The sequence below is a fragment of the Artemia sp. Qi Xiang Cuo genome, chromosome 3, assembly GCF_049724085.1.
Source record: "Artemia sp. Qi Xiang Cuo chromosome 3, ASM4972408v1, whole genome shotgun sequence".
NCBI classification, from domain to species: Eukaryota; Metazoa; Arthropoda; class Branchiopoda; order Anostraca; family Artemiidae; genus Artemia; species Artemia sp. Qi Xiang Cuo.
In genome coordinates, this window is record NC_142796.1 from 69,967,675 (window position 1) to 69,995,411 (window position 27,737).

The window sequence follows — 27,737 nt, forward strand, 5'->3', positions numbered from 1 at the left end:
TAAAACTGTTAATTTACGCTTAGTGATGACATTTGTTGAAATGCTTATTAGACCCAATAGAATCCTGAACCTCAGAATCAGAACTGAATATACATTTACATATCAGATTCAAATCTCAGATTCAAAATGAACAGAATCATAATGTGCATTTTCACGTCTTTCAACTACCTATGTTCTACATACTAGCCAAACTTTTTGTAAACATTTTATAGCAGCAGCTTAAATCCAAAAGAATCTATTTATGCTAAAAAAATAATTAAAAGCTAAAATATAGTTAAACATGTTAAAAATAAAACAAGTTGAATCTTAACCGTTTTAAGAGCATTAAATTCCAACTTGTTTTCAAAAACTCAAATAAAGCTTCTTTTCAACTTTCGTAACTCTGTTGGGTAGCACTATTCTGAGCATCAGCCCATTTTTAATTCCAATTAAACCTATGGTAAAGCGCCCACACAAACACCTCAGACTCATAATAATACAATTCTAACAATTTATTAATCAAATATTTTTGTCAGTGTTGCCAAGTTAAACCGCAAAAATGAGTAAGCAGAATTAAATAGTTACATATGAACACGCTTTCCATCCGTAAAAATACAAACATTAACAATCTGTTGCTTCCAAAATGCAATTACGCCTTCAAAGAAAAGCTATACCTTCTTAAGCTGCTTGGTACCATGTTTTTTAGCTCATTCTGTGCTAATTTTTGCATAGCATTTCATCCGGATTAACGTAGCTTCTTCACAAAGGCCTTTGCGTCGGCTTAAAAAAAATTGGGCCTGTCCAGCAGTTGAACCCAGGCTGCTAGTTTTAACCAGCACTTTCTTTCTTAAAATTTTGCGCCCGGTACTATCAAACTGGTGCTTTTATATATTTAACATTTTATATTTCTGAGAACGATTTATCAGCAAAATTCACGATTCACTAACTAAACTGTTTATGTGAACTGAATACTGGTAATTAAGCTTTAGAGTTAAATACGATTTTTTTTTTATTTCTGTAAGCGGGTACAAATAAATATATATATATACATATATATTTCATAATATATTGATCTTGATCTTGTATTTATCTTTATAAAATAAATACATTTATAATTTCACTGCATGAAACAAAACTTTGAACAGCTTGAACAAAATTTCGCAAACACAAAATGTGTTTTGGCAAATTAAAAACAACTAAGGTGTAAAGCTAGGCGAATAATTGGTGTCCTTCGACGCCACAGGAAAAATATGAGTTTTTCGTTTTTCTTTCAAAACACGTTTCCAAATTTTTGGTTACTATGGGCTACAGTTCATTCTCTAGTAGGTTACGTTTGACACCGCAACTATGATTAGCGTTTGCAGTAAAACCAAATTGAACTATTGTTATGTTTTTAACGAAAAACAAACTAAACAGAATATTATCTGATTTTAAAAAAGAAGGCCTTTGGGAAACCCGTGATTCTGCGTCGTCTCATCTATTTAAGTTCCTTTAAGAATTTGGTTAGTGTTAGTATTGCAACGCATTAAAAACATTGTACATTACATAGGCCTTTCAACAACCGTGTTTGACGTAAAAGTATATTACCTTAACAATGTTAGTTATTAATAAATAACATTAATAATTAATATTACCTGGGCATCCATTGTAGGATTCCAATCCGAATCGTAGAAGACTACTGTGTCAGCTCCAGTTAAATTCACACCAATTCCACCGCTTCTTGTTGATAAAATGAAGCAAACAATCCGCTTGTCCGAATTGAATCTTTCCATTAATGCCTAATATTCAAAACATCAAATCGACTATTTTGGGACTTCTAAATTTGGGAAAAAGAGAAGACTAATGAGTGATCAGTGGGTTATTTTTTCCTCTTTGCCAAAAAGCTAGGAGAACAAATTAGAAAGCATCATTTCAAAAGCAGTAGAAGAGAAAGAAACATTTAAAATCAAGTTACATGCATTTATAACTTCCATTATACTTGAAAAAATTTAAAAATCATTGTTTCTAATACAGTAAAAGGGGGGTGGATATCGGACGGCGAAGACAAGTAAGAAAGGGAGAGAAAAAACGGGAGAGTGAGAGAGAAGGGCGGAGGGAATGAGTGAGAGGAGAGAGGAGAGAGAGAATGAGAGGGAGAGAGAGAGAGAGGGAGGGAGAGAGAGAGAGAGAGAGAGAGAGAGAGAGAGAGAGAGAGAGAGAGAGAGAGAGAGAGAGATAGGAGTTAGGTGGCAGTTTACCCGTAAGCTAAATTTATTATATAGTGATTTATTTGTAGTTGATTTTATTTGCTTGATGTTAATTGTTTTTTTTTTTTTTTAATCTGGATTTCAAGATTTGTTTATGCTCTTTGTACTACGCTTCTGGCATCTTACGCCCTCTGGTAGCAAATATGGTAATTACAACAGTAATTTTAGAAATGGCTTTATCTTGGCGATCAATACTCTCAAGAGTTTCAGGAGTTAAAATTTGGATAGATTCCCAAAAATAGCTGAATTATTTTCTTTGAAAAAGTTAATCCAAAGGTAACTGTTTATCCTAGCCAACTATGTAATTATCTGCTAAGTTCTTTCCCATTTATTAAGAATCTGAAATAGGCAAATTCCAAACTTTGTTAGTTAATTATCTGGTAGCCTGAACAGCTGCTGTTATTTCTTTCTTTTTAATTGAAAATTCCTTATCAGTAATCGTTGAATTCTTATTTCGCGAATTGATAAAATTGTCACTGTATTTTATTCTGAACACAGAGATATCGGAAAGTTGCCCACAATAAATATCTTAAGCGACGTTCAGATGCGTTATTGTTATATTTATGCGTTCTCTCCTGGATAGACATGTGTCTGTCCAGAATGTCTGGACAGACATGTATCTGTCCAGACATTCTGATGCGTAATAGATTTTCCTGGTTTCTCAAGATAGGGGACTGTAATTCGCCTATGAGGGGTTTTTGGCTATTAATAGTCCAATAATGAAGTTTTCATTTCGATCCAATACCATTTTCGAGGTGTTTAAAGGATATTTTTTTTAAATTCCCACTTTTTTTCGAAACGAACTTTGTCATAAGACTAGTCAAAATAAGTTACCATTCCTGAAATCAGACTTTTTTTTCTAAAGACTTTTTTTCAAAAGGCGTTCCGAAGATTTTGGTTACTACGGGCTTTATTAGCTGCAACAAACTGCAGCTAAGCATCGAGTTCCAGAGTTTAGAACTGTGTCTAATAGTTCAAAGTCTACTAATAATGAAGCCTCTTTTGCACTATATTTATCATCTATGCTTAAGAGTTCACATGCATTTCTAGCTGAACTTCCATGCTTAAGTAAGTGCAAGGCTAGACATACATGTCTAGGTATGAAAGTCTTGCCGGGCTTCCTAAGCCCAAGCAGAGATGAATCCCTCTGTGCCACTACAAGACACGACAAAAAAAATAATTAGTATACTGATATTTCGTATATGAATAGGATACAAACCTGTCTTTGATCAATTTTGGTAGAGCCATCTAGTCTGAGGTAAGTATGCCCATGGAATGTTAAAAAACTTTCAAGAACGTCCAACATTCGCGTCATTTGTGTAAATATTAAGACTCGATGTTTGCCCACTTTCAAATCACGCAATAACCGATCCAACATTTGCAGTTTACCTGAAAAGTAATATCAGTCCGTAGGCAAGATGCTCAGACAATTAACATTTGTTTTGAAAATTTAAAAAAGGGGGGGGGGGGGGTTGCCGGTACTGAAGTTTTTGAGAAACGGTAAAAAAAACCATGCCAGGAGTTCCACCATGTTCAAAATCCCTCTTCCAAAATTAAAGTTCCATAAAAAAAAAAACTAAATATTATAAATAACAAAAATTTCCGTAATTGAGTCCGTCATTCCCCCCCCTCCAAATAATACATATCTATATGCAGTTAGGCGAAAAACAATAACAGGAATGAGAAGAGACAATTATATTGTTTCTCCTAGACCTACACTTTTATGAGCCACTAGCGAACCAAACAACCAGCTCCCCACTCCCCAGTTCTCTAATCTTGGTACATCACATGTCGGCTTGACAAGATGAGACAAGTAGGGTCAACACCCCCCCCCCCCTACATTCTATCTGGTATATTTCACATACATTTAGAAAGAAATAAAAAATTAGCCCCTATAATATGAGATTTTATTAGATACAAATTACTTTTAAAATTTTAGAAAAATAGGTACATTAATTTTTTTCTCCATAACTATTCCTGGGTCCAGATAAAGGTTGTCAGAAATGGCTCCTTGCATACCAATCCACGTAAGCGGTTTTAATAAAACATTTTGAAATTTTAATTTTATTATAAATTATTTAAATATATAAGACCTAAAAAGTAATATTCCCCATAATTGAGTCCGTTCACCTCCCCCCAAATAAAACAAAATTCTGTAAGTAATTTGAGTTTAAGATTATGGAATTTCTACCTTGCCTAAAGAATGCATTTCATAGGTGCCTTTTATCCCTTTACGTTATATAAAGTAAAGGGGGTGCGCCTCGATAATCCAAACCGGTTGTGCTGACCTCCGTTTCGTGGCTCTTGAGCAAGGAAGTGCAATGGGAGCACTTAACCCTGAGCCCTTGATTGTCTTTGAATTTGTCCTGCTTACAAGAATATTCCCTATAGGTAGGGAATTCCTAATCTATAAGTAGGGAATATTCCCAAAAGGTAATACTCGCACCACATTAATGGTCAAACTCGTTGATAAAACCCAATTTCACAGAACTATAGCGCTAATCACAACGGCAATTCATAATTTCTCTAGTTGAACACTGCTCAACGTTCAAGCGTATTTTTTGAAACTATAAATATAGAAGCTAAGAAGCCAAAAAGCTAAGAAGAATATTTGAAATATATTCATATGCAGTTTGGCAAAAAACAATAACAGGAATGAGAAGAAACAGTATATTGTCACTACTATTCCTACATTTTCATGAATCACTGACGATCTCAAAGACCTGCTCCCCACTCTTGGTATATTACATGCCGGCTGACAAGATGAGACAAGCAAGCTTCCCAACACCGAATCTACATTCTACCTGGTAGATTCCACATACATTTATATATGTAAATTAATAAATTATTTATATAGTTATAGTCTATTCAAAATAAATTGATTAAATATAACTAATTAAATTATTATTGAATAACATATAGAATTTCTGTTTTATTAAAGCTCGTATATAATTAAAATATATAAAATATTGAAATTTTTGAAATACCGAAATGCTACAGAAACTACAAAAGGTACGTGCCCGATTTCACTAAAAAATTTGCGCTCCAGTGTAAGTAATGGAACAGGATTAACAACTATAGAATCTTAACACTTCTTACCACAATCATATTGGATGAGTCGAGAATCCGGAAATTGAGTCATCATAGCACTGGCTGTGGTATGTAAAATAGTTCCAGGGACAGTCAGCTCGTTTTTGAAGATGAATTCTCTTCGTTGTTCGCGCCATAGCCTTGAAGGGGGCGTGTGACTAGCATGCATTTTAATGAACGGTGCCATTGCTCCAGGAACAACAAATGTGAATCTTAAAATAACCATTATTTTGAATTAACTTAATAGGGTCAATTTCAAAATTAAGAAAAAACTGGTAAAGGTTTTAATTATTTTTATGATTACTTATTTATTATATAATCATTATTTAATTATGTTATTATTAATAATTAATTAACATTATTTAATAATTTTGATAATAAAAACTATTATTTTGAATAAACTTACTAGGGTCAATTTTGGAATAAAGAAACAAAGAATTTTGAGAAACGGGTGTAATGTCTTCAGTGTCACGCCACAAGGTCGTATCTGAAATTTTTCCTGCTTCTGATATAATAGCCAAAATCATTTTCCAAGCTGTCCTCAAAGGGAGAATCAACCGGACAATGTAGTTTCAATTACATTTTGATCATCCTGATCTATATTATCCTCTCCTTGAGAACAGCTTGGCAAAGGGTTTTTTGCAATTATTTCCAAAGTATGGAAATGTCAGACAATAACCTTAGGCGTATTTTTTTTTTTTCAGTTCAATGTAACAGCTTAATTGTAGACTGTCTTACGGATGACTCAATCAATTATTAGCCATTAGTGTAAATATTTATTTGTTGACTTTTGCCATTGTACATTGATATTTCATAGCACATCATTTTAGCAATTTTAAGTAAAAACTACGTTGCTAAAAAATAATAATGATAATAATAAATAATAATGAAAAGAAGGTAGGCTATTTAAAACGTTTAAAAATAGGAAACTATATTAACATGTTATTCCTCTTACGAAAACCTCACCACCGGTGAATTTCAAAATAAGGCAAAACCATTAGATCACCTAAGCTCATTCAATCCGCTGTGGGAAGTATATTGGATAAACGGGATATAAGCGGCAAGGGTGTCACGTATGGGGGGGGGGAGTCTACTTACGGTGAAATGGGGATTCCTAATGTAAGCAATCAGGGTTTAGTACTTGCTTAAATGTTGAAACCAATCAATAATGTAATTTCGCCCTCTAATTTCAAAAATACTTTCATCCACCAAGGTAGAAAATTAGTCTTGACTAAGGCAAAATTAGCTGGGCCAGCGTTTTTGACTGATTCACAGTAGAAAAACATTTTTACATCATACAGGACCCCACGATGCTTTCCTTTTGCGCATCTAAAAACCAGAATGTTGCCCCCCCGCGCTATACAAAATTTGGAATATACTTCGAAAACCAAAGATATATTCTGATTACAACTGTTTTTTTTTTCTCAATACTAGTAGAAATGTCAATGTTGCAGATTATAATTTTTAGATATTTTTTTTATGTGGTCTATTGTAACGTAATTGAACTTTTATCAGTGGTGCCAAGTAACGATTTTTTTTGGGGGGGGGGGGGGGAGTGGCAATTCTTTTTTTTAAATGAAAATCCCCAAAAAGGAGCATTTTTCCATGGGAATACCAGATAAAAGTATTTTTCAAGATCTAAGGGAGGGGAGCCCCCTTCCCCATTAAGTGTAACTGGCTTTTTTGCTCTTTTGTTTTTAGAGAACAAGGATCAATATTATTCTGAAACCTTTCTGGTAAATAATAATTACCAGAAACCTGACTAGTGAATTAAAGTGCTTGGAGTAAATGCCCCCCCCCCCCCTCGGATCGGCGTATTTTTAATTTTGACATTGCTCTTTACTTAAAAGGAAAAGGCTGGTCTTGTAACATATCTACATTTTAGAGCTTATCTATGATCAACAAACAGCATTCGCTGGGACTTGTGTTTGTAAAATCTGAAGTGTCAATAGGCAGCCTACTGAATTGAATTTGGCTATGTCTGACTACAAAAACAATAGGTTACACTAGTTAGCAACGATGACTAAGATAAAATAAAATTTAAGAGAGGATTTCAGAGGACAAAGACATGAAATAAAACAAAAATAGCTTACCTAGTTAAAATATTTGTTAGTTCTTGAGCAAGCTCTTCGGGAGTCCTAACCAGATTTTCTAATTTGGTCGTACGACTCCAAAAGCTTTTACGACTCAACCCTCTAAAAGCAATGGCATTACTAACATTCACAGACCCAGAAACAGACCAAGGTTGATCAGCATGTCGAAGGGACTGAACGGGTTAGTTTGAGGTAGGCAAAATGGAGACCAGATTTTGAACATCTTCCCCATAAACAGGACAGGCAGCATATTTGAGCTTGTTCAGTTTAGCCAAAAACACTAGCCTCTCTTTTCGCTCCATTTTTCTTTTCAGCTCCACAGTATTATCCTGGAACAATTCATTTATAAACCTGAAGTCTTTTATACGAATTTCGCAATTAATAGAAGGAAGAAAGATAGAATGAGCACATACATAGCCCTATGTTACTAAAAATGGAACTACCAGGCCTAATAGCCCGTGGATAAGCCAGGAAAGGATCCTCCAGATCCATTGATCCATGCTACAGTTAGGTTTACCTATAACAAGTCACTCTTTTTGCTTTTGTTCATCTCTTCAGCACCGGAGTATTATCCTGGAAGTTATTTGTTGACTTTTTTTGACATTTATTGACCTTTATTTGACATACAGTGATTGGAAGACATTTATATGAATTCCGCACTTAAGAGAAGGAAAAAAAGAGCATATACCAATCCTTACGTTACTAAATATGGGACTACCAGGGCTAATAGCCCATGAATCAACCAGGTATAGATAAAAGGATAAAGATACTCCAGACCCATCTATCTATGCAGCAGTTAGGTTTAGCCTAAAACATGTCACCCTTTTTGCTTTAATTATATTTTTAGCACCACAGGTTTACCCTGGAAAATTTAGTTCTTTACTTTTTTTTTAGATTTATCGACTTTTATTGATTTGAAGACATTTATATAAATTCAGCACTTAAAAGAAGGAAGAAAGGAAGAAGGAACATATACCAAGTCCCATGTTACTATAAAGGGGACTATCAGGGCTAAAAGCCCATGGATCAGCCAGGAAAGGTAAAAGGGATGAAGATCTTTTAGAGCCACTGATAGTGCATAGACCGTCGAATTGACATTTCAGCTACTGTGTCTCCTATACAAGGGCAGGTGGCAAATCTGTCGCCCAGACAGGCGACAGCGGAAATCATACGCTCCCGTATTGACTAGCAGAATATCTATCCATTGTGCTACCAAGGGGACAAAACCAAGCACAAAATAAAACAAAAATAAAAAATGGACTCAAACAAAGGCCAAACTCATTTTTAATATATTCATAACTTAATTTTTAATATATCTATAATATCTGAATGACCTATAAAAACAAAACAAACGAAGAATAAAACAGGAAAAAACAAACATAGCAAAATAAAAGCCACATTAAATTTGGAGGTCAGATTGAGACATCTAAAGGCCCATTCACACTGAGATTTCAACAATTCTGAGATACGTCTATTGCTAATTTGCGTCAAGCAGAAAATTTTCAGCTGGTCAGAAAATGCCGTAAAAACTAATTAGGCTAATTTTTTACGGAATCTTCTGACCGACTGAAAATTTTCTAATTAGGTTCTAATTATGCTAGCGTATTTCTAATTAGGCTAGTAAAATCTCGATATTTGTTACATCTCATTGTGAATGGGAATTAAGAAACAAATATAAATAATACAGTCTAGTACAGTTGAACAGAAGAAATGAAGCAATTTGTAAGCTTTAATGATCACGAGGGAAGCTGTGCACAAAGCTTTCATAATAGCAACGTTTGCATAATGTGTAGTGTTTTTATAAGCCCCAAACTAATTCACAAATTTGATTGAGTAAATTTATTCCATTTTGCCCGGCGATTGGAATCTATTTTAAATCTTCAAAGTTGGACGTGACAATCTAAAATTATTTGAAAAAGATAACTTGCATTTTCCTTATATAAAAAAAAAAAAAAAAAAAAAATTACGCTATTGGGCTTTTTACTTTTATTAATAAGCATTTGTTTGACACAAAGAATCTCCCCCCCCCAATTTTTGTCCGACTCGAAAAAAGGAACAAAATATACATAAGCAAATTTCTAAATTTTTTTTTTTTAAGTTTTTCTTTAATACTACTTCTATTCTGTTATTAAATTTGTCTTTTTTCTTTATATTTATCTATTACTGGATTATCTTTTTGTTATACTGTCATTTTACTGAGAATTTTTCATTGTTATTCTAAGTAATTATTAAGAAAATATGTTTTCCAATTTCCAAATTGGAAATGACAATCAATTTTATTTAGTTTTTTTTCTTCTACTTTTATTAATAAGCATTCGATTTGCACAAAGAAGAAGTTTCATGCATCAAGGGAATGATAAAAACGATTTTGATATTACATAATTTTTTTTAGTGAGAAAAGGGAATAAAATGTACATTGATATACAGAAAACCTCCAATTGTCCTGTACACCAAACACGATAAAGGAAAATGTATTAAACTAATCGACGGAGTATATAAAGTTACCGCTGTTCTTCAGTGTTACCGCTACCGGTCAGTCATATAGAATGACACTTCACATATTCTCAAACAATATTTATTTAATTTCACTCTTCTAAATCCACTTTTATTGTGCTTCGTTTTCGTTACATTTTTTTATTGTCAATCTTCCGCACAAACGCCACTGCAAATAGAAAATTCCGTTATCAAAGATTTTAATCACACAATTGATCAAACTAGTTTCTAAAATGTTAAACTTTTTTAATTTATATTGCAAAAACACTAAACTAATTTAAAAACATTTATAAAACTTCCTTTATTAGTAAAAAAACAAAACTAATTTATTTTTAAAAGAACTGATTTTAACTAAAGAATTAAAGATTTACTTCTATTTCTAGTCATTTTCCAGGGACAATGGCTCCGTAGAGTCAGATGAAGAGCTTAGTTTTCTTTACCACTTGGCTTCTTTTTCTTAAATTTACGAAGGAATTTAGACAAAGCAGATAATAACTATAAAACTCTCAAAATTTTAAAAAGTATTTTCAGTTTCAAGATATAACCATACAAGTTTTCCAATATTGCCCGTGAGCATTTGTTTTTCAAAATTTCTTCTCTCTTTTTTTAGGCGGAAATTTCGCATTAAAAGTGTGACAGCCCACTTTCCCTAATGAACATATGAAGACAGTTGAAACCCTAAAAACGCAGGTAAGACGATTGAACCCCAGACCTGCAGACTTGGCTAAGACGGATTTAAGGAATAATCTATCCTGATACGGGTAATACTCCCTCTACTGAGAAAAAAGAAAAATAAAGCTTCAAAACACTCGTTAATACCCCCTCCCCCTACACACACCTAAGGATCGAAACTGTATACAGCTATATACTGCGTCGTCAAAATTGTTTACCAAGCTGGCATCTTCTAAGAGCCCCCTTTTCACCGCTTTATTTGATAATTATGTATTCTGTGAGGTTGTTCAAAATACTTCGTCTGAAGATATTTGTGTCGTTTATTATACACTTGAAGTACCTTAAGTATATATTTCAATTATGCAAGAACTGTACAAAAAGGAAATAAAAAAAAAATCACCTTATGTGACGTAGCACAACAAGCGGGGTCCTGTGGGGACCACAAATGTATCCCCCCTTTTTTGAAAGAATGCAATATAAACATGAGGATTAGATATTTACCACTACCGTATAAGGAAGGAATAGAAAATCAAGCCTAAACCGATTGTTACAGTTATAGCAGAATCCGAAAACAAGGACTAGAACACGCAGGCCCTCACTGGAACCCGAAGAGTGTTTTGCTCTTGTTTCTTCCCTTTCTTTTAAAGGAATTAATATTCAAAGCAATAAAAATTTATCGTTACCGGATCCTGGAGGCATAGAAAACCAAGGTTAAATTAGTTGGGGTAGTTACGGCAGGATTATAAAATCACTACTGGGTCTTCCCTTGACATGACAGGATATAATAAAGTAAAGAAGCTAACGATAATCAACTACATGACCAAAATTGTTTAAAATACATTAAAAATTTTTTTGTCAAACCTTGTTTACACCTGGGTGTTTAAAATACCATGGGTTTCAAAATTAAAACATTTGTTTCCCCTTAACTCTATCTTCGGTCTATTTATACCTAAAAATCGGAACTTTTTATGACTTTTCTTTCGTTCGGTATGCAACTATTCAGATTTTATGGACATGGAAATTGTCTAGTTTACGAACAATCATTTCTATTTATTAAAAAACAAATCAGTTCTATTTATGACGAGCTGTGGAAGGTGTGTGATCCTCTTTAAAACTCGTTTACTAAAAACAACAATACATACCGATATTGAAGGCTGTCTGTTAACCGAAGTGATAATTCTAATAGGCGTTTGTGGAGGGGTAGAGCTGGGAGGCACGCTCAAACTCAGTTTTTGTTCTCCATTTCCTGTTTGATTGAAACTACGGGGAAGTTGAAGCAAATGTCCATTTGTTCTGTTTGGCTCAGTTGAGGGTGGGATAATTGGCTGCCTTGCAGTTAACCCCTCTCCTGAAAATCAAATATTTAGCTTTGCTCTCTTTCTCTCTTTATTCTACTGTGATACTTAGTTCTCTATTTTATTTAGTGTTCTCTCTCTATTATGTAAAAAAGATAATAGAAATATACAAACACGTGGTCTAATTTTTAATTGAAAGAGATAAGAGGATGCGGTACCTTGAAGAATCACCCTATCTCGTCCACTATAATTTTATTTGTTAAACTTGAATGAGCGGTCTTGCCATAACTTGTAGAGCTTGGACAAGGAATCCGAACAAATGACAGATAACTCAAACCAACACTTGGCTTCCCGGGAATCTTAGAAAAACCCGTTTTAAATTCCCCCGTTTTGTGACAGAGATATAGATATTCAATTTTAATGAAACGCACATCATCCGAAAGTGGCGATTTTTTTTCGATTAAACGGAGCAGTTTCCTTTCTGAAGTTCAGGAAATGGCAATCCTAAAAATATTCTAGCATACCTGCTCGGTGAACACAAAAAAATCAGCTCGAAGAAATTACAATTATTAAGTAATTTAGCCACTTTGAGAGTTCCTCGTGGTGTCATACCCTTTGACTGACAAGCTCGCCGATAAAAGAGATAGAAAATATTACTGTCTCTTCAGTCAAATTTCACAGTTTCGAGTGTGGTTAGTGCTCTAGAAGAATTCGCTGATGGCCCTTGGTATTTGTGACGCTTAGCCGACGCTAAGGGTTGCAAAATGATTATAAAGCACCGCATCCTCTTAATAAAATATCCTAGAAAAGGCTTAAATTTTCGAAGAGTGGGTTACTTTTCTGCTATATATAAAAATAAACATAATAATAGAAATATAGATAGATAATAGACAGAAAGATCAATCTATAGAATATAAATAGATAGAAAAAAATCGAAATGTATAAAAATAAATAGAGAAGTAAAGAGTGTTTTTTGTGTTATGGCTAAAGCCAATGAATTCGAGCAGTTCTGGGGACCAAGTGGAACATCGGGTGCAAATATTAAAGTAAGAAAATTTGGCCAACCTCCCCAGCAGATAATTCACAGTTCCCCAGCAGATAATTCGTACATTGAAATCAAAAGTCGCAACGTCGGCTCTATTTTAAATTGCCACATTGTTCGTTTGACAGCCATAACCCATTGGGCTTATGAACAGTTAAAGTATGTCTCAGACCAGTCATAAAAAAACATAATATGCATTTTTTGGTTGGTAATTTGGCTGAATTGATCTTCTTTCAAACGAGTGTGCCATATTCAAAACAAATATGCCAACAAAAAAGTTTGAAAGAGTGTAAGTGGCAATGCGACAATTGTGTGGGATGAAGGAAAAAAGGCAAAGAGCTGAACATAACAGAAACGTTCTTATTTATATATTCAGAAGTAAAAAAAAAAAAAATCAATATGTGGCAAAACACCCAACGAGGCAGGTACTTTTTGGTTGGTAAATTATGAGATGTTATGTCCTTTAAACAAGAGCAACATATTTAAGTAAAAATGCTAAGTTTAATAAACGTATTTATACTTAAATAAATAAATCAAAAGATAAATATTAAATCGAAAAGATAAGTCAGACATGACGCTAATAAACAATACAACCAACAACAAAATTATAGCCACAGTTGGTTTAGCCACACTGAGATCAATTGTTCTTGGAAATGTTGTGTATGGATTGGCAGACCATCTGTACAGCTGGCAATTGCCTAATTGTTAAAATTAGAAACAGAGGTGTCAATTCATGAAAACTTAATTTGGAGTAAAATGTACTTTTCAAAAAATAAGAAGTGGCAAATTTATCATCTTTGTAATGAAAATACCCCCAAAAATGCATTTTTTCGAATATCAGGGCCATAAACCCTCCCCTCCTCCCTTGAGGCAATTGATTAGAAGCATATAATCTAGCAAATGACGATACAATGCAGAAAATCTTGCCTTTGAAAACTGTCGCAATACTTGCAATACCCATCATAAACGCCTGCCCAGTTTGGCAAATAGCTAAAAGATGCAGAAGGGAACCGCAGTCTCAAGAGGGCAACACTTTTATTCGAAGAAGAGAAAATACCTCTATTCACTTCGAGAATACCGCTACGAAATTCACCGAACATGTTTCCGGTCAGTCACCCAAAAAGTGATTTAGGTAGGTAAATTGCCTGATTTTAATCTCCTTTCAAACTAGAGCGACAAATCTAAAAGTCAATTCGCCAACAAAATAGGTATAAGGCCAAGACAAAGCTATTCATGAAGCTATTTTCAGCTTCAAAGCTATTTTTGAACCTATTCATGAGTTCAAAAATGCATAAGACGCTGGCTGGAAACTGGTCTTCTTCGTTATTCATCAAGAGAAGTAGAAATCTGGTAGAAACGAAATGGCTGTGACGTTTCAAAACCCTTGCATAATACGAGCAGTTGAAGTATCTATTAGCTATGTATTCTTAACATAAATAATTACCAAAAATAGCAGGTCTTTCATCGAGCAATACGGCCTACAAAACCTCAAATAATGTGACACCAAATTTTTGAGTTATCTGAGTAAAAACTTTGAATATAACTTGAACTTAGAAGATTATTTTTTTCATAGTGCTCCTTGCCTATATCTGTTTTGTCACCTTTAAAACAGTTGAAATGGGCGACTTTGATATTGACTGTTTTTTTTTGCTCTTTTGGATTCTTAAGAAGCCTTCTTGTATTAAAAACTGGTTTTTAATAACAATAAAAAAAATTCATTTAAAGTTTTTTTGGCTTCTTTATAGAATATATGTCATGTAGGCTAAGGCTAAACTGCTGCTTTTTTATTGGTTTTGGCTGCTCTTTTGGATATTACTCATTTTTCTTTTGGGGATTCATTCCAAATTATAAACAGATAAATACCTAATATCGGTCAAATTATAAACTGAATCTAAAAGGAGTAAATTTATCAAATTGAAAAATATATGATGAACACTTCACATGAGAACATTTCAATTATAATGAAATAAAAAACACTTAATGGTTTATTCGGTATGAAGTACCAGCTATTTTCTTAGATACAAGTTTTTTAAAGTTTGTTTTCTTAAAAAAACAAGTTTTTTAAACTGAAAGTAAGGAGCGACATTAAAACTTAAAACGAGCAGAAATTATTCCGTATATGAAAGGGGCTGTGCCCTCCGCAATGCTTCACTCTTTACGCCAAAGTTTGACTTTTTCACAACTCTTTTTTTTAAACAATAAAAACTTTAGCGTAAAGAGCAAGGCGTTGAGGAGGGCACAGCCCCTTTCATATACGGAATAGTTTCTGTTCGTTTTAAGTTTTAATGTCGCTCCTTACCTTCAGTTTAAAAAACTTGTTTTTTTATTTAAAGGCTGCAAAAGCGGAGGGTTTGGGGGGCAGCAGCCCCCCAACTGTACCTCCTAATCCCTGTACGTTTTAAGGTTCGAACTTGTGACTCAGCCTCTTTAACTCTTTAGAAAACGTAGTTTTTTTCAAATAATTTCTGCACGTTTTTGTACAGTTTATTATTTATTATTCCTTGACTAACTGTTAGCTGATCATGTCAGGAGTTAAAGTTGGGGGGCTGCCATCCTCCCAAACCCCCATACTTGCAAAGGTGTTACAAGAAGCACATCGTTTAAAAACAGAAGTTCACTTTTGTGCGTTAGACCTATCTAAAGCTTTCGATACTGTTTGTCACTCTCAGGCATGGTTTTCTCTAGCACGTTTGGGAGTGAATAGTTCAATTATTTGTGTACTTCGGTTTTGGTACCAGAATTCATTTATTCAGTTGAGGCAGGGTTCCCGGGCCTTTGGCAAAATCCCAGTTAGATCTGGGGTCCGTCAGGGTAGTGTGCTTTCACCTCATATTTTTGAAGCTTGTTTATTGAGTGTTCTTAATATGATACCGCTTTCTTACTCTTCAGGGTTGTCAAACGTCTCCTATATTGCATATGCGGATGATCTTCTGCTTGTTAGCAGGTCCAAATTTTACATTAATGAAGTCTGTGCTACTAGTATCGTGGCTGTATGGGGAAATTGGATTAAGCCTCAACACTGATAAATGCGAATATTTAGTGTTTAATTCAAAATCTTCAGCAATGCCGCTTGATTGCGGCGTATTTTCTGTAAAAAGTGTTGAATCTTTCCGATGGCTTGGCATCAATATTTGCAAATCGCTAACTTTATTTCGTTTCCGGGCATTAAGTGATATTAAAGATATGCTGAAACTGGGGTATGCCAAAATTGTCCCCAACAGGGGAAGATATAACAAAAAAGAATCGCCTAAATTGTCCTCGAAATTTTATGACCACGCAGTTTTGTTCCCAGCTGGCATTTACATCCTTTGTCGCCTAGAGGATATTAGCAATATTAGAATTATGTATTTTAGATATTGAAAGTTTTTATTGTATCTACCTCGCAGATACAGTAATAGAAAGATGATGCGGATTTTTGGCGCTCCGGATATTGTAAATTGTTTTGTCAGACAAAGTAGCCGTCTTCAGGAGAACATTTATGCTACTTTGGGTGTTCACCACCCACTTATCCGGGTAGTCACCGAGCATTAAGTTGAATAGCTATTTTTTGTGTATCTGTTAGATTTATCTTTGTGTTTTTTTTGTTTGTTTATTTATTTTTTTTTCTCTTTTAGTTTGTTAATCCACTTCATTTTCTTCATTTTGGATCAAAACTAAATTATTTATTATTATTATAATACTCAAATCAAATGCACAGTAAGATTTTCTTTTTTCAACTTTTTTTCAGCATGCGGGTATACGGCATGTTATCAAATGTCAATCAAAACAATTCATAACAATTCAATAAAAATTTCAATCAAAGAATTCTGATTGTAACATCCAATTTTTTAATAACAAACTACTCTCGAGTTAAGGCAATCTTCCAAATAGCATGCGTGCCCGCTCTATACCTTGCCAGCTTCTTTAAAATGTCCACGTGAAGCTGTAGTGTATACCATGTGAGGGAGTTCTGACTCTCTTTGAAAAGGTGTAGAGCATCAAGCAAATAGCATGATAATTCCTATACGTCCCAGCAAATTCAATATATGCATTCTACTATTGTGCTATAATTCAAAACGCATAACTGATACAGAAATACTTTTTTCAGATTTGGATTCAGCTCCCCAATAATAATAAATCAGCTTAAAAACATTGGCACCCAAAAAAAATCCTTTGGCTTAATTCAACCAAATGGAAAACAGATTTTTCAAACAAGAGCAAGGAGCAACATTCAAACTTAACGAATATGAACATTAAATTAAATATAGGCAGACTATCACTACCGCCAATTGTATATATATAGCTCTAAATGCTCTAATGCAGCTCTAAATGCTGAAATACCTGGTCGAGGTATCATTACTGACTGACCTAGAATTAAAAAAAAAGAAAAAAAAAAACAGAATTTAAGGTCAGTAAACAAGGACGAAACGGGATTTATAGCAGTGGAAAGCTATATGATCTCAGAGGATATAATTTCATCAACTGAATCAGGCTTAGATCGTAAAAAGACATCATTTCGTTAAGGATATCTAAATATTGGCAAATTGGCCCAAGAAATTAATATATATATATATATATATATATATATATATATATATATATATATATATATATATATATATATCAACACGGAACTGAAACAGCCATTGTTATAACCAGAAGAAAGTCCGTATCCTGGGGGGAGGTGGTAGGGAGTTTGACCCCCCCCCCCCCAAAAAAAAAATTTATCTGACTCATAAACATAACAAAAATGCATAAAAACTAATTTTTCCTGCTTTTTTGTAGCTCCCTCCCCCGAATAAAAATCCTAGATACAGCTTTGACCAGAAACCAGGTAATTTGGAGAATGACAAGTAAAAAAGGGGGGGGGGTGCTAAAACTAACTAAAGGTTATATTGAACTAAGTAAAAAAACCGAAGCTTGCCGAAGAAAAAAGTGAGCCAGTTTTTTTAATGCCTCGAGCAGTGAAACTACATGCATGAAACAATAAGGAATGTATCTACTAGTAAAATTTTGGACCCAGGAAAAAGTTTAATATATCTAACTCCACTCCTTTTTCCTGCATAATTGCTGTTTATACTTACTTATCTAAATCTTACCTTGAATAGGATTCTATTTAAACTTGTGACGATCAGACTTATTGGAACCATCCCTTTTACCTAATCTGATTAAAAAATACTACAATATTGAACATACTGCCGTTTGCTGGCAATCTCAATCATCCAATCAGAAGGGGCATGCACTAAGTATTTTATCTTTCGGGGTGAGAAAAAACCTCCCCAGGTTCCTAAATAAACTGCTCATCCATAATCGATTTTTCATACTTCCCCTTGAATCTTTCAATATTGCAACCTAAAATAAATTATTTTTTCTTATTTTTTCGATCTTATATAGTAGATTGATTGTTCATTTGTTCATAGCTATACTTGACAGGTATGCCACCACATAGCTTAACAATAAATACTGAACGCCGCAACCTTAAGAATCTATTTAATAAAGCGATAACACACACAATAACAAGGAAGGAAAATAGAAATACATACCAGGGACTGAAGTCGTTTGGGGCTTAACGACCAATTTGATCTTTCCTGATGGACAACGAGGTGGAAGAGGGGGTAGATTATCCAGATTTTGGATTATTGCCACAGGTGCCTGAGACTTTTGGGCCCTATGAGCTGCATAGGCAGTGAGCAAGTTTTCCAAATTGGGAAGTAGAAGGTTCATGGCACCCAGATTAACATGCTGAAAAATAAATAATATTAGTTTCGAGAATAAAAAATTGGGAATATAAAATACAAAAAAAAATCATTTCTCAACAACATTTATGGAACCATTAATTACTTGGTTACATGCCAACAGTCTTGGTAATTACATAATTAACAACTGCATATACATATTCGTAAATATGGAATTATCATCTGAATATATGCCAAACAGTCTTGGCAATTAGATAATTTCCAGCTTTATATATGCCAACAGTCTTAGCAATTAGATAACTAGCAGCAGTATATATATAATTACCAGATGTATATATACGACAACGGTCTTGGGAATTAGATAATTACCAGTTGTATATATGTAATTACCAGCTGTATATTGATGACAGCAGTCTTGGTAATGAGAAAATTACCAACTGTATATACGAAATTACCAGCTGTATAAATGTCAACAGTGTTGGCAATTACATTATTTACCAGTTGTATATGCGTAATTATCAGCTCCATAGATGTATATACAAAATTAGATAGATTAGATAGCATGAGGAAAATCATGGGGAGCTAGCCCTCCCAAAAGAATAAAGACAGTACTCAATCACTAAATGAGCAGCAGCCACTGGCTTCTAACTATTCTAGGCAAAGGTGGCGGTAAGCCTAAAAAGGGTTCAAATATGATCGACTTTGGGCGACTTTGATATTGATTGTTTTTTTTTTTTGGCTCTTTTGGATTCCTAAGAAGCCTTCTTGTATTAAAAACTGGTTTTTAATTACAATTTAAAAAAATGCATTTTAAAGTTTTTTTGGCTTCTTTATAGAATATATGTCATGTAGGCTAAGACTGAACTGCTGCTTTTTTATCGCTTTTGGCTGCTCTTTTGGATATTATTCATTTTTTTCTTTTGGGGATTCATTCCAAATTATAAACTGATAAATACCTAATATCAGTCAAATTATAAACTGTATCTAAAAGGAGTAAATTTATCAAATTGAAAAATACATGATGAACACTTCACATGAGAACCCTTCAACTACAATGAGACAAAAAACACTTAATAGTTTATTCGCTATGAAGAAAAATGAAGTGCCAGTTATTTTCTTAGGTAAAAAATGAAAAGCTCACCCGTTTTAAGTGTAATTAAATAAAATAATATGCAGACTGAAGTAGCTCCAGGAAGATACTGAAATGGTCATCCAAGCTTTGAATTCCAAATGCTCACAAAAATTACCAAATTTAAGAAAGTCGCAACAATAAGTCACCTGTGGTCAAAATACATAGACTCCTCTTTGATCCCCACCCAGGCTCAAAGCTTCTGCTATGGTCATTTCCATGGAAATCTCCAAAGAGTTTATTTTTAAAATAGCTTTTAAGCGTAGTTAGGGGTATTTAGACTTTTTTGCTTTTCTTCAATGCTTTGAAAAAAGTGTTGTAATATTCCAAATGTTACATTTGTGCATATTTTTGGTAATCATTTGTGGGGTGATCGAATTTTCTAAACCACTGTAGATACGTAAGAATGTTGCAACATATAGTAGCCTGAGGTCATAAGACTGTCAAAGACTCTTCCTTGAACCTCCCAAATTGAAAGCTTTTATTATGACCTGGCCTTTTAATGTAACCTGCGCACTGGACCAAGGGCGCCATTGTTACTCGAGCGCAACGTTAGGTGGGGATGTCGATATCGCTTTCGTGACACCAATTCGTTTTTGTGTGAATATGCCTGGTACATATGAATGAATGTTTTCGAAGTAAACCCGTTTCATCAATAGGAAAAAAAAAATCGGATTGGAAGCATATGTCCCTTTCCCTTTGGACGATAAAACCATGCAAGTGCTGTATCAAGTATAACTCACGAAAATCTTGTTAATTTTGTCAACTTTTCAACTTTTTGGTATCCTTGCTTTCAATAAAGCATGCTTTCAAAAAGAAATCGAGGTATTATCATTTAAATATGATAGCTCAACACCCCCCTCCCCCTCTCTGGATACCACCTTGATAGGATGCTGTCTCTGCTTTAAATTAAAAAAAATGAACTTTTTGGGATCCCTGCTTTCAATAAATAAAATTTCGAGCTATTATCATTTAAATATAATACCTCCCTACCCCCCCCCCCCCCCTCTGGATACCACCTTGATAGGATATCCTCTCAGCTTTCATTAGAAAAATAATTTACTGAATAATTAACAAGGTCACTATATGGTTCAAACAAACACGCAAAATAACGTTAAACAGCTTAGTTTTCCTTTAAAAAAAAAATCGAGCGCATGAGTAAATAGGTAGAAATAAAACAACAAAGATTTAGATATTATTATGATACACCTCAAATTATTGAAAAAATGAGTGATAGATATGCCATTGCATTTCATAAGATCCAAAGAATAGAGTTAAAATGAAGCAAATGCAAAAGCCAAATAACGCCAGTAGCCTATGAGAAATCGCAAAATATCCAAGACAATAAACAAGTCCTAATGGGGGGCCCTGGGTCTATCAAAATATGTCAATGGTTTCCCAGGGAATTTGATATAATTTTCTTCTGTCTTCACTTTAAATGAGAAAAAAATGATTATTTTTTTGGCATCCCTGCTTTCAATAAAAAAAAATGAGGTATTATCATTTAAAATGATAGCCCCCTATCCCCCTCCCCTATAGGCAATAATTTACAATTTTTTTTTCAATCATTTTTTTGGGTTAAATTCCGTTTAAATCTTTAATTCCACAACCTTTTACATTGCTTAGTATTTTGAAAATTTTTGCCTAACCCGAAGGTTTTTTTTTTTTTTTTCGGGGGGGGGGGGGTAAAAATGTTCCAGAAAAGAAGATTGTATGTTCTATCAGGTGTTCAATAATTGAGTCTTAAACATTAAGAAAATCTTATCTAAAAACAGCAATAATATATATATATATATATATATATATATATATATATATATATATATATATATATATATATATATATATATATATATATATATATATATATATATATATATATATATATATATATATATATATATATATATATATATATATATATATATATATATAGACCCCAGCGCCGCGCCGGCGGATCGACCGAACGCCGCCGACGAGAGGCTCGGTTGAACGCCGCCGGCGCGCCGCGAGCACGCCGCCGCCGCCAGAGGCCCAAGTGCCCAAGTTACATTAAAAGGCCAGGTCATAATAAAAGATTTCAATTTGGGAGGTTCGAGGAGGAGTCTTTGACAGTCTTATGACCTCAGGGTACTAGATGTTGCAACGTTCTTACGTATCTAGTGGTTTAGAAAATTCGATCACCCCACAAATGATTACCAAAAATATGCACAAATGTAACATTTGAAATATTATAACACTTTTTCCAAAGCTTTGAAGAAAAGCAAAAAAGTCTAAATACCCCTAACTACGCTTAAAAGCTATTTAAAAAATAAACTCTTTGGAGATTTCCATGGAAATGACCATAGCAGAAGCTTTGAGCCTGGGTGGGGATCAAAGAGGAGTCTAAGTATTTTGACCACAGGTGACTTATTGTTGCGATTTTCTTAAATTTGGTAATTTTTGTGAGCATTTGGAAATCAAAGCTTGGATGACCATTTCAGCATCTTCCTGGAGCTACTTCAGTCTGCATATTATTTCATTTAATTACACTTAAAACGGGTGAGCTTTTCATTTTTTACCTAAGAAAATAGCTGGCACTTCATTTTTCTTCATACCGAATAAACTATTAAGTGTTTTTTGTGTCATTGTAATTGAAGGGTTCTCATGTGAAGTGTTCATCATGTATTTTTCAATTTGATAAATTTACTCCTTTTAGATACAGTTTATAATTTGACTGATATTAGGTATTTATCAGTTTATAATTTGTAATGGATCCCCAAAAGAAAAAATGAATAATATCCAAAAAAATAGACAAAAGCAATAAAAAAGCAGAAGTTCAGCCTTAGCCTACATAACATATTTTCAATAAAGAAGCCAAAAAAACTTTAAAATGCATTTTTTTTTAATTGTCACTAAAAACAAGTTTTTAATACAAGAAGCGTTCTTGGAAATCCAAAAGAGCCAAAAAAAAAACAATCAATATCAAAGTCACCCATTTTAACTGTTTTAAAGGTGACAAAGCAGATATAGGCAAAGGGCATTATGAACAAATTAAGCTTCTAAGTTCAAAGTTATATTCAAAGTTTTTACCCAGATAACTGACGAATCTTGTGATACTGTATTTGAAGTTTTGTATGCAGTAATGCTCGATGAAAAAAAAAACTACTAATTTTGATAATTATTTATTTTAAGAATACATAGCTAATAGATACTTCAACTACTCGTATTATGCAAGGGTTCTGAAACGCCACAGCCATTTCGTTTCTATCAGATTTCTACTTCGCTTGATGAATAACGAAGAAGACCAGTTTCCAGCCAGCGACTTGTGAATTTTTGAACTCACGAGTAGGCTCGAATCTGTTGTAAATTTATGTTGTGATTTCAGAAAGACTGATGAAAACATTAATATTTGCAGTCAACATAGATTGCGCCGTCGGCGCGCCACCGACATCTTACCGGCGGCACGCTGTTTTTGGCCCCGCCGCCGCCAGTCTTCCCTCATCGGCGCGGCGCCGGGGTCTATATATATATAAATATATATATATAAAATATATATATATATATATATATATATATATATATATATATATATATATATATATATATATATATATATATATATATATATATATATATATATATATATATATAATATATATATATATATATATATATATATATATATATATATATATATATATATATATATATATATATATATATATATATATATATATATATATATATATATATATATATATATATATATATATATATATATATATATATATAAGACGCTACCGGCGTCTTACCGGCGGCGGTGGCATGGCGTGCTGTTTTTGCCCCGCCGCCGCCGGTTTCCCTCATCGGCGCGGCACCGGGGTCTATCTATATATATATATATATATATATATATATATATAGATAGATAGATAGATAGATAGATAGATAGATATATATATATATATATATATATATATATATATATATATATATATATATATATATATATATATATATATATATATAGATGTGTGTGTGTGTGTGTGTGTGTGTGTGTGTGTGTGTGTGTGTGTGTGTGTGTGTGTGTGTGTGTGTGTGTGTGTGTGTGTGTGTGTGTGTGTGTGTGTGTGTGTGTGTGTGTGTGTGTATATATATATATATATATATATATATATATATATATATATATATATATATATATATATATATATATATATATATATATATAATAATAATTATAGTAGGTGAATCTACTATAAATCGGACGTATGACTAAACGTCACAAAAAAATAACATGGAAAACAAAATCACAGTATCGAGCCATAATTTCTATGATCAGTGATTCAAAATATGCAAAAGACAATGTTGCCGACAACAATAAATAAAAATAGCGAGTATTCCAACTTCGGCGTTCTTTTTTACTCACCCATTACACATACATTTTTTCTTGTTGCAACATCTCAGAAATCTTAAATCTTAGAACGGTTAGTCTCTTAAAAAACACACGGTTAATCACAAAAAAATTTAATCACACATTTGGGAATCCTACTTCAGTATAATTGTAATAAGAGTTAGTTTCAGCGTTATTTTTATCAGTTTTGTCCATCAAATTTAGATTATTTTTACCCAATGAAAACGTTGAAAACAGATGAAAGAATAAAACCAGATGAAAACATGGATCTATATAAAGTATTGTAATGAGTAGCTCTACAAAACCACTAAAAAACAATTAAATCCTGAATCTGACTCGACTAAAATAGCTGGCCAATTATAAGTTCAACTCTACACCAGAAGCAGATATTGATCTTAGTTGAGTATATATTTGGGCAAAAAAGGAATATAGCACTGTGCTCTTCAAATTCACTCAATTTTTTTTTTAATATTCATTCATTGCGAAATTTTGCAACCTTTACTGCTTTGGGATAAGCAAAACCCAGCAAAAAAAATGACAATCCAATCAGTGACTACCCTAATGAAGCACGAGACCCTTCACCGGGAAAGCGGAAGGTTTTTCCGCTTCACTTTATATAGTTTTTTTTTCTCTTCTCTTATTGTGTTGAATTAGATTCGTACGACGTTGTTTAATATTATTATTAATGGTTTGGAATTTTAATAAATTACAGGATATTTTCAGTTTGGATAAAGTTAAGTCAAAGGTTATTGTGTAGCATTTGTTTTTTTTTTTTTTTTTGGTTGATTTTTATCGCATTGTGTTTATATTTTCGAGATATTGTTGTATTTTTTTTTCCTTCCCTGATGTGTTTTGTGTTGATTTTGTGATTGATACGAGGTCCTCTACAAGCTATGCTTCTTGGGACCTCTAGCGCTTAAGTGTATTTATGTATTTATTGTAGTATTTAATGAATTGATTTGAATTCTAGGAACTACTATCTATAACATTTTTAGACTGGTCTATGAACACACTTCTTTGTGCAGACTCCTAGAAGCCATATGTACATCAAACATGTATGCTGCAAAAGAGCAAATCCTGAATATGAAATGCCACGAAATGATAATTGCCCATGGGGCATCAAATACGAAAAGGTCTCAGTCAATTATTTTTCCAGGAAATAGGGCCAGTCCTTTATCCATCTTAGAGGACATTGTCCCCACTGCAATTCTTGTCAGTATATTTAGACTAATCCTGAAGATGACTCGAAAGTCCCATTTTGAGCAGATATAGCTTGTAGTTGTTCTCTCAACAAAACTGCTGGAACTGCTGGATGTTCGTCAATAAAAAAAAACAAACACTAAGACATGTATACAAATTGAATAGATTGGGAATCTCCTTGAGATCCTTCTGAAGACACGTCCTCTCACCTCTTGGAGATTAGAGCACCTAAAAATCGTTTTTCTTATTTATTTAAACCACCCTTCTTTCAAGGGTGAGGGGCTGTGTACACCATTGCAAACACTCCAATTTAGATAAGATAACTTACCTAAAATCCTTATGAGAAGCAAACATTGACGGCATGAGGAAATGCATGAGAGACCAAAGCTCCATCAAATTATTCTGCAACGGTGTTCCAGTCAATAAAAGTCTCCTCTGACTTGAAAAATTCAACAACAACTGCCACCTTTGACTTTTGAAATTTTTGATATTTTGAGCTTCATCTAGAATTATATATTTCCATTGTTTCCTTCTAAAGGCTGCATGGTTTTGAACAACTAATTTATATGAGGTTATACAGACATGGAAAGCATTGGGTTTAGTCCATCCTGTTCTTTTCAATTTTCGTTCTTTGCCAGATCCATAGTAAACCAGTACTTTAAGTGATGGGCACCATTTTTTACACTCCATTTCCCAGTTAAGCATCACGGATGTGGGTACGATGATCAAATGAGGGCCCCAAATACCTGAAATAGGATATTAAGTCTTTCATCAATTGGTTACTCTGTTACACTACAAGGGTAGTCAAAACGGTCACCAAAATTGTTTCATTGATGAGCCTAGTCCAAAAAAACAGATGTAAATTATTGTTGCCAAAACTAGTGATAAAAACATAGAACAGGGTGACAGGAATCTGCCAAGAGCTTAATATTTTTGCAAATTATCTCATTTTTTCTAAATTAACAACTTAATTATGACTGTTTTATCTATTGAATAATAAAATTTGTTAAATTAATTGTAACTGTCTTTTAGTTGGTAAAACAAATGATCATCTAAAAGATCTAGTCATTTAATAAATTCGTTTGATAATTATTAATCAGGGCTGATTCAGGTTCAAGAACAAATACCTCAGATATTATTTATCATTGACAAAAAATAGTGATGAAACCGAAAGGGATCAATCACTTACACAACGAAATACCAATTACAATTTATAAAGAAGAATTTTATCAGCAACTTAATTCATGCAAGAAAATTGACAACCGATGACAATGATAAACAACACTACACACTAAACATTCTGGTCTTGGAGTACCCTCTCAAGAATGTGACGAGAAGTTTATTTAGAATTCTTGTCCAAAGAATGTGCCATACAACAGGTAAATAATAAGCATTGAGCCTCTACCACCATATGGAAAAACTGATCACACTGTCATGAGTTGTAGCTTTAGACTGTATCCTCAAAGAGCAGAATTTACAAGACATGTGTTCCTAACTACAGTAAATTTTATAACGAACTGATCAAATATCATTGGTCTTTCATTGGGATTATAAATGTGGATGAGTAATTATTAAAAATTGTTCTTTTGAAATGGAAAAGGAAATCTACAACTCCCATATACGCATCACAAACGAAATTAAAAAACTAGGAACAGAGAAAAGAAATAATGGAAGCTTTACGTAACAAATTCCAGATGGCATTCACCCACATATCATACATGAATGTTATAGTTCTGTGTCAACCTCTTTCCCTGCTGTTCAAGTTATCATTATATATTTCCAAACTACCTCCGGATTGGAAAACTGCACATATCATTCCTATATCAGAGGCAACGCTGTGGCGTTGCCTATAGTAAAGGCCTTACGGCTCCAATGTTTTATTATTTATTTATTTTTTTTTTTCCCCAGAGGCACTTCATATGGAAGGGGTCGTCGTAGAAACTTCAAAGGGGGCTCATTCGATTGGAAATCGAGAGTTCTAGTGCCCTTTTTAATAGTCGAAAATGATTGGAGGGCGGGCAGCTAGCCCCCCCCCCCATGCCCATCATTCCCCCAAACACATCCAATCCAAATTTTGAGATAGCCATTTTGTTCAGCGTATTTGATTTCCTAATAGAAAATATATTTTTGAGGAGGACACTCCCCCACAACCCTCAGGGCATGGGTTTTAAGTTATGCCCTGGGGGCATATAAGGTTTTTTATAAAAGGTGTTGTCGTAGAAACTTCAAAACTGGCTCATTCGATTGGAAATTCAAAGGGCTAGTGCCCTTTTTAATAGTTGAAATTGATTGGAGGGCAACTAGCCCCCCCCCATACCCATCATTTCCCCAAACACATCCAATCAAAATTTTGAGATAGCATTTTGTTCAGCATAGTTGATTTCCAGATAGAAAATATGTTTTTGAGGAGGACTCTCCCCAAAAAAC

The 27,737-nt window shown here is 33.6% G+C and overlaps 2 protein-coding genes across 2 annotated transcripts in view; one reads left to right on the forward strand and one right to left on the reverse strand.

Moving 5' to 3' along the window:
• The window catches only part of LOC148954476 (uncharacterized), a 641,124-nt gene that overhangs the window by 441,473 nt on the left and 171,914 nt on the right, over positions 1-27,737 (forward strand). The gene's annotated exons all lie outside the window — the stretch shown is intronic.
• The window catches only part of LOC148954479 (chromatin remodeling protein domino-like), a 51,005-nt gene that overhangs the window by 381 nt on the left and 22,887 nt on the right, over positions 1-27,737 (reverse strand). The window contains exons 3-11 of the mRNA XM_089087251.1: positions 25,639-26,056; positions 25,520-25,538; positions 18,433-18,631; positions 11,716-11,921; positions 7,618-7,737; positions 7,409-7,581; positions 5,325-5,527; positions 3,445-3,614; positions 1,614-1,757 (exon numbers count right to left, since the gene is read on the reverse strand). Of these exons, the coding sequence (XP_088943377.1) occupies positions 1,614-1,757; positions 3,445-3,614; positions 5,325-5,527; positions 7,409-7,581; positions 7,618-7,737; positions 11,716-11,921; positions 18,433-18,631; positions 25,520-25,538; positions 25,639-26,056 (1,652 nt within the window). The remainder of the gene's footprint in view (positions 1-1,613; positions 1,758-3,444; positions 3,615-5,324; positions 5,528-7,408; positions 7,582-7,617; positions 7,738-11,715; positions 11,922-18,432; positions 18,632-25,519; positions 25,539-25,638; positions 26,057-27,737) is intronic.